Raw genomic sequence first — 10346 nt, 5'->3', positions numbered from 1 at the left:
TGTTAAACAAAAACAAAAAACACAAAAAGAAAAAAAACATGCACTGACCTTTTCTCACAAATGAAGTTCAAATTATCCCAGTCACATTTTTCATCACTCCAGGCATAGTCGAAATATTTTAGGATCGCCAGACAATGTTCACTGTTGTTCCTATTATTTGGTTGGAACTGACCCCAATCGGTGTAAGTGAACTGAAGGGGATGCATGGATACCCAATACCAGTGTCCTTCCTCTATGAAATCCGTAGCTCCGAGCCAGAAACCTTGGTCTTGGTCAGTATCTGTAAGATATGGTCAAATGGCCGTCAAGCTTTGACATGCACTAGCTTGCCAAAGATTCTTCATACATTTCGCTAGAATCTTGTATTTGATTACAAATGCTGCTCGTAAAGAAATATTTTTTTTAAAAAAAATGAATATGACGTATTTTTGAAGCTTTCTTTATTTTTGATTCACTTCATTAATGAGCATGGCCCGTTTTAAAGTAGCTAAACATCACTTGTTATGTAACGTTTGAAAGAGTGAAAACGCTATAGATTGATGGATCTTTTGACATTTGCCGATCGCAAGTCAATTATGCTGTAGTTCTGCTGCAAGTGGGGATAACGTGTCGTAAAGTTTATACTAGCTACTTGGCATACATTCTCAAGTGCCTTCACCTAACTGGAAATTATATATATATATATATATATATATATATATATATATATATATATATATATATATATATATATATATATATATATAAGATTTCACTTACGGTTCGCTTTTCTTGCCTGTGATTTAATCCACACATGCTCGTCAAGAGTCTCGACAATAGCGAGATCTGCCGAATGCCATTTGCACATTGTCTGAAATGATGATCAGATTTTTCCATCAATGGAAATGACATAATATGTTTTGATAAATTGAAGATATTAGGTATTCCATTTATCAAGGAAATTGAAAGTTTCTTCCAACGGTCTAATTTCATTGAAACACGTTTTTAAGTTCTTCGATAATCGGATTGTCAAAGTTAAGGTGCCTCGCCTTTAGGATACTGTTGACGTAGGAAGCAAAGTAGATAGGTCAGTGTAAGTGGTTTAATAGTGAATGAAACAGTTCAAGTTGGTACCACAGAATATTTGAGTGTTCTTTTTGAAAAAATCGTCACACCAGTGAGTGAGAAGATCTAAAGCGACGAGAACAAGATGCGAAATTGACATAGAAGACTATTGGATTTGGCATGCGTAGAACTTCGAAGTTACCTGGTTTTATATACAGCGACAGGAAATCTTAGACGAGGATTAGTTGTCACCACGAGGCCCTTTCTTAAACTTGTATTTAAATTCACAGAATGTACTAGACAAAGTTTGAGTGGTATCTAAGTTTCGTTTCAGTCTAGTCTTACATTTTAAGAAGAGGTTTTGTGAAATTAGTCAGGCCTTAGTCATTCATGTTCATTACAATTTGTTCCTAAATTGACATCCTTGTTTATTCGACCACTTTCTGTTTTAATATAATAACACATGCGGTACACAAATTTTAACGTTGCCAGGTTCAACTGTTCTATCTTTTAAACTTCTAAATGTGTGCAACGTGGCGGTTATTATGCATTGCACAAGTAAAATATACTTTCTAGTTTTATGTGTCCGCAGTTACCCAATATCTTTAATATCTTTTTCAAATTCTTTCTGACTTTATTTATCCCGAGTTTGTAGATTTTCACCCTTGTCAGTCAAACAAGTAGGAGTCAAAATTTTCTCTGGCTTTTGTGTTTAGTGCTTGTTTTCTGGATTTAAGTTGATCTTTATGGTGAAGAATAGCTCATGCAGGATTCACCAAGGACTATTCAGCAATAGATAATAATTTTCTCTTCAAGCAATGATTCAGAAATAGTTGCACTGAAAGGAGGTCGTTTTATTGTCTTTTTGTTGATTTTTTTCGTAAACTTACTGACTTGCTTAGCGCAGAAAGGCATCGGTCGAAGCTGTTTAAAAGTTCTAGATGTACACAATCTACGTTTTTGTGTGTAGATGAAAGGGCAATATACATAATTTTTCACCTGTAATATTGGCATCAGACAACGCTGCGTATTAAGCCTTCTTCTGTTAATCTATTTATAAATGATATACTATCAGACCGCCGATAAAATTGTCATGATCGTTTATTTATTACACAACAATATTGGGTATTATTGCGCTGTTGTATGTTCAACACATTGTAAACTGTTCTAATACAATCGGTTCTTTACAAAGGGAAATTAGTATTGTGTGAAAATAATCGAATGTGTGTTAATTGAGAAGAAAGATAAAAACTGTGTTCAGAAATGGTGGATTTTTCATGAGTAAAGTGGTCTTATAAGGATAAGCAAACCCAAACCTTATCTGGGTACGAATACATGGGTTACAATTCACCCATAACCTTATCTGGACGAAAGAGAAGCAAGAACTCACAATTCAAGGAAATAAGTTTATACATACAGGTTGGGCAAATTTTCCGTGACATAACTTTCAAACAATTGGATGCTATGGTCATACTTGTATTAATCTATGCCAATGAAATTTGGCGGTATGAACATTCACATACAGTTGAAAAAGTACATGATAGGTTCTGCACTAGATTTCTAAACCTTCCGAGACATACATACCTCCTTCTACCACGAGAAGAATGTGGAAGACTACCTATTTGTTTTAATTAACGTTGTCAACGGGTATTGGATTACGATGGTTAGAATAGGTGATAGCCGATATCCAAGACAATGTTATATTATGTTGAGAATATGTATGATTTGGATTTTTAACGTAGCTTTAACAATTTTTCAGTTATATCCCTACGATGTCTGCAGTGTGGCAGTTTACAGTGATATTTAGCACTGGGGCATCATGCTCCACCCAGTCACATTACCCTGCCACCAGACCGACAAGTCCTAACATTGACCGCTTAATGCTGAGCACCTAGAGAGGCAGCTGTTAGTATCATTTTTATGCGTCTTTGGTATGACTCGGTGGGGGTTCGAACACATGACCTCCCGAATCCGAGGCGCACGCTCTAACCACTCAAGCCACCGGAGCGGTCATATTATGCTGAAAAAAGGATGAGTCGGGAAAAGTTGCGTGGTTTCGAAAGTTAAAGTCATTCAATACAGGTGTGTGTGTGTGTGTGTGTGTGTGTGTGTGTGTGATTTAGATTTTAAACGTATCTTTAACAATTTTTCAGTCATATCGCTACGGTGTCTGCACTGTGATAGTTTATAGTGATGTCTAGCACTGGGGCATCATGCCGCAGACATGTAGCATGATGTCCCACCCAGTCACATTATCAAGACATCAGGCCTACCAGTTCTAACACTAACCTCTTAATGCTGAGCGCCAAGCGAAGCAGCTGTTAGAACAATTTTTGTAAGTCTATGGTATGACTCGGCCGGGGATCGAACCCACGACCTCCCGCATCAGAGGCGGACGCTTCAATACAGGTATGGATTTGGCTATAGATGGTTCGCACAGGATGTACGAGACGAAAAGTATTTTTGTTGAATTTCAGACAACGTCTTAAATACAATTTAATTCAGGATTGGAATTCAGCCGTAAATAAATCACACAAGGCATAACACTATAGTAAATTTTAGGATACTTTTATCCATTCAGTTTTGTACAACCATCATTTTTCCTACCCATCTACAAAATTCATTTAACAGAATCCGCTGTTCCGCTCATAACTCATATTATTATTATTATTATTATTATTATTATAAATTAACAAGCTAATGTCAAGGAACAAATCTACACCACTTCCAACTACCTTCTCTCCAGTCGTCCTTCCGGACATGTTTGCAAATTTCTTCCGTGACAAAGTACAAACCCTTAGAGATAAGCTTGACACCACAATTTCAAATTGACTCGTCGTCACCATACAGTTAGGATACAGAATTTGAGCGGCAACCATTAGCAGCATTTGAACCTGTCTCTATGGATTTCGTACGTACAATCGTGATGAAGAGTGCACCAAAGTCATGTGAACTTGATCCAATTCCAACATCACTACTGCTTGAGTGCTTAGATCCAGTATTGCCTTCACTAACTGATGTTATTAATACCTCTCTCCCATCATTTTTCAAAACTGCTATTGTAAAGCCTCTTCTGAAGAAACCAAGACTAGACCATAACGATTTCAAGAACTACCGCCCAGTTTATAATTTCCCATTCACATCAAAACTCTCAGAAAATTTTGTTCTATCCCAGCTTGTATCTCATCTGAATTCAAACAGTCTTTTTAGCAATGTACAATCTGCATATCGCCCTTGCCGCAGTGCTGAAACTAATCTTCTAAAAGTAGTTAATGACATTCTTTCTGCGTTGGATAGCGGAAAGATTACAGTCCTCACCCTCCTTGATTTGTCTGCAACATTTGACACAATGGACCATGATGTATTACTTCACCGTTTCCAGCATGTATTTGGCATTCATGATACAACCTTACCGTGGTTCAAGTCCTAATTGATCAACAGGACACAAATTGTGCCTGCAAATGGAATACACTCCAGCCCAGTTGATATATGTTGTGGTGTTCCACAGGGGTCTGTTCTTGGGCCTGTTCTCTTCATTATATACACTCAGTCACTCTCAAGTGTCATAGAACATCATCTAGTGTCTCACCAATTGTATGCTGATGATACCCCAAATATACAAATCTAGCCACACAACTGAAGTTGATGCTACCATCCAAGGTGTAGAGAGGTGCATTTCTGATGTGAAATCATGGATGACATGTAACAAGCTGCAGATGAATGATGATAAAACTGAGGCCATTCTGATAACAACACAAAGACTTTCTCATTCACATCATTTACCTCAAACAATAAATATCAAAAACACCAACATTAAATTCACACAATCAGTATGAAACCTAGGTGTTACTCTGGAGAGTACTCTCACATTGCACCAACATGTCATGAACACATGCAAAGTTGCATATCGTGAGCTGAGAGGCATCAGTTCAATTCGCAAATATCTTTCAGCTGATGCCACTAAAACACTTGTGCGTTCATTAGTACTTTCAAGACGACTATTGTAACTCAATTATTTCTGGTTCATCTCAATATCTGCTCCAGAAACTTCAAAAAGTTCAAAACACGGCTGATCGGATCATACTTAGAGTACCACGATCAGGCCACACCTCCCCATTGCTCTGTACCCTACACTGGCTATGCATTCGATCCAGAATCAAAGACAAAATTTCTTCTCTCTGCTACGTTTCACTGTCGGACTCTTGTCCAACATACCTATCGGACCTCATTAATGTGTACACACCAGCAAGATACTTACGCTTCTCTTCTGGCAATCGTATACTCATTATTCCCACTATGAAAACAAAGTCATATGGACAGCGTTCTTTTGCATACCAGGGCCTAGCAACGTGGAATGAATTGCCCACTGAACGTAGACACAAAGACAGTGATCCATTTCAAGAGTGCTCTCAAAACTCACTTATTTCGACTGTAAGAACAAATTTAAATACCTAATAATGTTTCCTACCTGAAATATTCTCAGCATGTTTTTTATATTTTCTAATTTCATTGTGTTTGTTTTTGTAATCATATCATTATATATGTTTTTTTATCTTATAGGTGTTGTCTAATGTTGTATATATATGTCTCTGTTTAGATTATTTACCGCCACATCGAGTTCGATTGTTTACTCTGTGTACTCCAGTTCCCCCTTGCCCCAACCCCAGGACATGACACCAATGGCATCGTAGGTAGAACTTGCCAAAACTCTTTTACATTCTTCAAAGGGTATATATATATATATATATATATATATATATATATATATATATATATATATATATATATATATATATATATATATATAATTATATAATTTGATACTAAAATCGACGAATACACTTACTTTTGCGTCCACCCAGTTTTGTATATCAGTAGTAAACTTGTAACAGCTGTTTCCATGAGGTATCCATCCGGACCCACATGCTGTATACGCTACAAATAAAGTTGAAAGTTGAGATTTCCTAAAACACATGTCATATTAAACGATTCACCAGAATATGCACAAGTATGAAAAGAACACAAATGTGACCACTCCCCCTACCCAACCAGTTATACTATGGCTGAAAGCACACTATACAATGTGCAAATATTCTTTCCGATTATGCTTCAGCGATATTCTATATAATATTTCCTCTCCATGTTGTTACAGTCTATACCCAAGGCTACAATATTTAACACAATTGATTAACATATTCCAATTGTAAAGTTTCAATATATTATGCTGACACACCATTAATCTGAATTACTATGTACGACATTTACCACATGATAAAACGTCTTGACTTTGTCACGTGATGATGAAACAGCACAGAGGGATGAATAAAAAGTATGCCCTAAAGCTAACATGTAAGTAAGTGCTACAGAATATATTTTAATATCCCAAAAGCTATAATCGAGTACCATGCAATATATCTTAAATTCGAGTAATCAATTTTAAACTCGAGTACCATGCAATATATGCTAAATTCGAGTAATCAATCTTAAACTCGAGTACCATGCAATATATGATAAATTCGAGTAATCAATCTTAAACTCGAGTACCATGCAATATATCTTAAATTCGAGTAATCAGTCTTAAGCTCGAGTACCATGTAATATATCTTAAATTCGAGTAATCAATCTTAAACTTGAGTACGATGTAATGGATCATTGGGTATACGGATATACGGATAATAAACAATATTCTTAAAAAGGGAACTGGAAGGACCAAAAATGAATGAGGTGCAGAGCAACGTGCCCCAAAAATTTAACCAAAGTTGGAAGCGGGCGCTGGGGCGAATACATAATCTCTCCTATTTCTTCGAATAGTCAATGTATAAATGCATTTAAATGTATTGCCCACGTTAATATGAGTCAGTATATGTGTTAGCTATTGTTTTCATATGCTAATAATTTCAAAAGGGCACACAATTTCAAAATCTTTAACAAGTGTCGCAGTGCTCGAGTGTTACGATAACTATGTAACTTTTGTGTTCTGCAAATTACGAATCTTGAGGTATGTGTACATGCAAAATATAGATTAAACAGTGATCTATAAGAATATATTATGGGCGACATTATTTACCAGCAGTTACAAGGCTTTGATACATTTGTAGACAAATACAACCATTTAATATCGAAACGAACTTAGAAGAGCAAGACTGTTCAATCCAGTGTCCACAAAATAACTGAGACGAAACTTACCCATCGGAACGATAGCCGCTGTTACGAGAAAAGTAAACAGTTTCATTTTCATTATTCTTCTTTGAAGAGTAATCTGTAACACGCATTTGAATGTTTCTGGCAGGCATTATATACAGTTGCTGGGTAGTTATGAATGGGAAGTGTGCCATCTGAAAATGGTGCCTATGATTTGGGATAAGGAACAAATTGTAGAACATACAGTTCTGACCAAAAGTTGAAAACTATCATAGCTAAGTGTACACAGAACGATGTTTTAGAAATGTGAAAACGGGTTTAAGTACAGTCAAAAACGCAATCAAGTTTAATAACATGCATAGGAGCCTGATCTAAAAAAGGAATGTGTTAAAGTTTTAGCACCATAACGTTCAATATATATATATATATATATATATATATATATATATATATATATATATATATATATATATATATATATATATATATATAATTTTTTGCTGGATACTTTTTTACTGTAACAGCCTGATAAGTATGCGATTTATTTAATTTATTTATTTACAAAACATTGATTTTCATCTCTTTGACATTTATGTGGAATAAAGAAATTAAAAATAATAATGAAAAGATAAACAGATAAAAAAGTAATTTTAAAAAATCATATTAATTCACGCATGTTAGATCGAAAACGTAGAAATAATTTTCACAACACGTACAAGGAAAGTGAACAATCCGGTCCCGGATTGTATATTTAGAGGGGGTATGGCTACATAATATATACAATGGATGGAACCTAAGTTCTAAGGTAATTGAATTTACTAATGCAATGTAGTAAAAAAAGAATTGCATTTCTCCCTTCCATAAATGTGTTCTTGATATTTTAGTCTTGGTCCTTTAGAAAGAAAACATGAACATCGTGGTATAGATTGGTTTACTTCTATCTCAGTTTCTTATGCACTTCTACCATGTGTCTGATAGCAGCTCCAATGACTCCTCTACAGAAAACTAGACCATAGTTAACTTTGTGATACAAATAGCTGCTTTTTTCCCCTTGAAAAGCTATCTTTGTATATTTTTTCCTTCTTTTCTCGCATGCACTTGTATTGGAGACCTTGAATTTCTTTTTATGTGGCCAACAAGAATCAAAGAATCAGTTTATTCATATCATGTGATCTTCATGAAATTGCACGAAATCTATCACTTTCATAAAGTTAGGGATGTTAATGAATCGCGAATTAATTACTAATAATACACTGCAGAATTTTTCCTATGAAAAAGTTCGCAATTCAAATTTCATCGCTAAACGTGGTCAACTTCACCCCTGGTGAAAATCTTCTGATTAATCGACAATGGTTAACAGGTCATTCCATACGAAGTAAACGAGGTCATTGATTGACTCTTTCTATTTAACCTTCGTTCTATTTTTATGCTACTGGCCTGGGAAAGCGAGGGAAGGCCAGAATGTAGAACATTCCTTTAAAAAGATAACAGGATCCCAGTTACAGATTAAATATTGAAACCCAAATCATAATGTTTTGGTTATCAAAATTAGACGTATGTCTGACTTGTTGGGAAGCTTCTTCTCGTTTAATATTTTAGCATAATAGAACATGTTTATTTAACTGAATTACCAGCCGCCCGACCCCATCGATTCAAATATGTAACGCTTGTTTTTCTGTCTCTCTCGCGATTATAGATTTATTTATTATGCCGTTTATCCCTGACATTTTGCTGACCCCCCCCCCACATTGGCTCGCTCTCTGAAAAAGCATTTGAAGTAGCAAGAAAAAGTTCAATGTTTCTACATCAGATAGGAGATTTTTTACATTTAGTAAAATATGCACAATCCAGTAAGTAACACCGTACAACAAGCGCACAAAATTCCCCTTTTCAGTTCTAAAAGTCACATCTGACTGAATCAAATTGACTTAGAACAAAATAAAAGTAACGAATAGCTACGTATAGGTGATATTCTTTGCATTCACCAGGCCACTCCCACATCACCCCCAACAATCAACAGACACAGACACAGTCCCCATTAACTACGAACGTTTCTTCCTTCAGGTTTGAAAAGGAAACGTAGTTTTCATTTTTTCACATTCAGATGGTACTGGCAAAGGGCAATGGAGAAGAAAAACAGACCAGTAACTAGTTTCACATTGATCTCAAGAATAGAAGGATTCACATTGATCCGAAGAATAGACGGATTCACGTTGATCTCAAGAATAGAAGGATTCACATTGATCCGAAGAATAGAAGGATTCACATTGATCTCAAGAATAGAAGGATTCACATTGATCTCAAGAATAGAAGGATCAAAACAAAGAATCTACCTGTAGATCAGCATGCTTGACACTCTGTCCGGTAAAATAACACTAATAAAATTTTCATCTGAAGGTTAATCAAAGATATATAATTCTAAATTTTTCAGGACTCGAAGGTATTTGCAAAGAAATGTCGAAAGGGGAAGGTGGTAGTGGTGAGGAAGTGGACTGTGTAGAAGAGAAGCTTAGTGCAAAGTATACAGTTTTGATTATCATCAGATATTCGCAGATTGTGTAGGGAATAAACAGTGGTGCAAGTAGATTTTAACTGTTACAGGCATGGTACTGATCCCACACCCCGTCTTTCTGGTACGGCCATACCGGCAATAATTGCTTTACTGGTACGCTGTAAATGACCGTACAGGCTTGCTTGTACCACAAGGGATATATAATACGACCTTCTTCCAAATATATTTTCAAATGGGTATTACTGGTTACTTACACAATGTGTGCATAATTCACGTCGTTTCAAGCCATTCCCGAGACTCAGGGCTGAACATCACACAGAATACACATAATACACGACGACAATAAACACACACACACATACACACACACACACTATGTGAATGGATGCACTGAGTGATGATGAGAACAAAACAAATGGTTGATGTAGGTCACAACTACTTATATCTTCGATATTGTGAAGCTGTACTTCTCAGAATATATGCTAATATTCAGCTTAATGAATGAACAAGCACCAAGTCTGAAAAAATCACCCGAACATCAATGGATTACTTAATCTCTGAGGTGTAAAAGTATGTCACTGTGACCTACTCCTGATATCGTGATGTCATACTCCTGAGGACGCATGCACATATGTATCATGAGTATACA

General features: G+C 35.9%; 1 protein-coding gene across 1 annotated transcript; it reads right to left on the bottom strand.

Annotated features, from left to right (window-relative positions):
* On the bottom strand, window positions 1-7234 carry LOC149788052 (perlucin-like). Its single transcript, XM_089973511.1, has 4 exons — window positions 7231-7234; window positions 5891-5979; window positions 760-850; window positions 1-280 (listed from the first exon to the last, which is right to left on the bottom strand). Exons 1-4 carry the CDS (start codon window positions 7232-7234, stop codon window positions 3-5), a joined length of 462 nt encoding a protein of 153 aa, XP_089829637.1. The 3' UTR covers window positions 1-2.
* Between the last annotated feature and the right edge of the window lie 3112 nt (window positions 7235-10346).

Source organism: Sinohyriopsis cumingii, chromosome 11 (genome assembly GCF_028554795.1).
Source record: "Sinohyriopsis cumingii isolate HCF-2022 chromosome 11, ASM2855479v2, whole genome shotgun sequence".
In the NCBI taxonomy this organism is placed as follows: Eukaryota; Metazoa; Mollusca; class Bivalvia; order Unionida; family Unionidae; genus Sinohyriopsis; species Sinohyriopsis cumingii.
Note: the sequence above shows the minus strand (reverse complement) of the source record. Positions and strands in the feature narration are given on the sequence as shown.

Excerpts from the sequence above, each read along its gene's own strand:
- LOC149788052 (XM_089973511.1), bottom strand. Across the intron at positions 851-5,890 it reads AAAACTGGGTGGACGCAAAA|ACAATGTGCAAATGGCATTC; the intron begins GTAAGTGTATTC and ends TCATCATTTCAG. Across the intron at positions 281-759 it reads ACAGGCAAGAAAAGCGAACC|ATACTGACCAAGACCAAGGT; the intron begins GTAAGTGAAATC and ends CATATCTTACAG.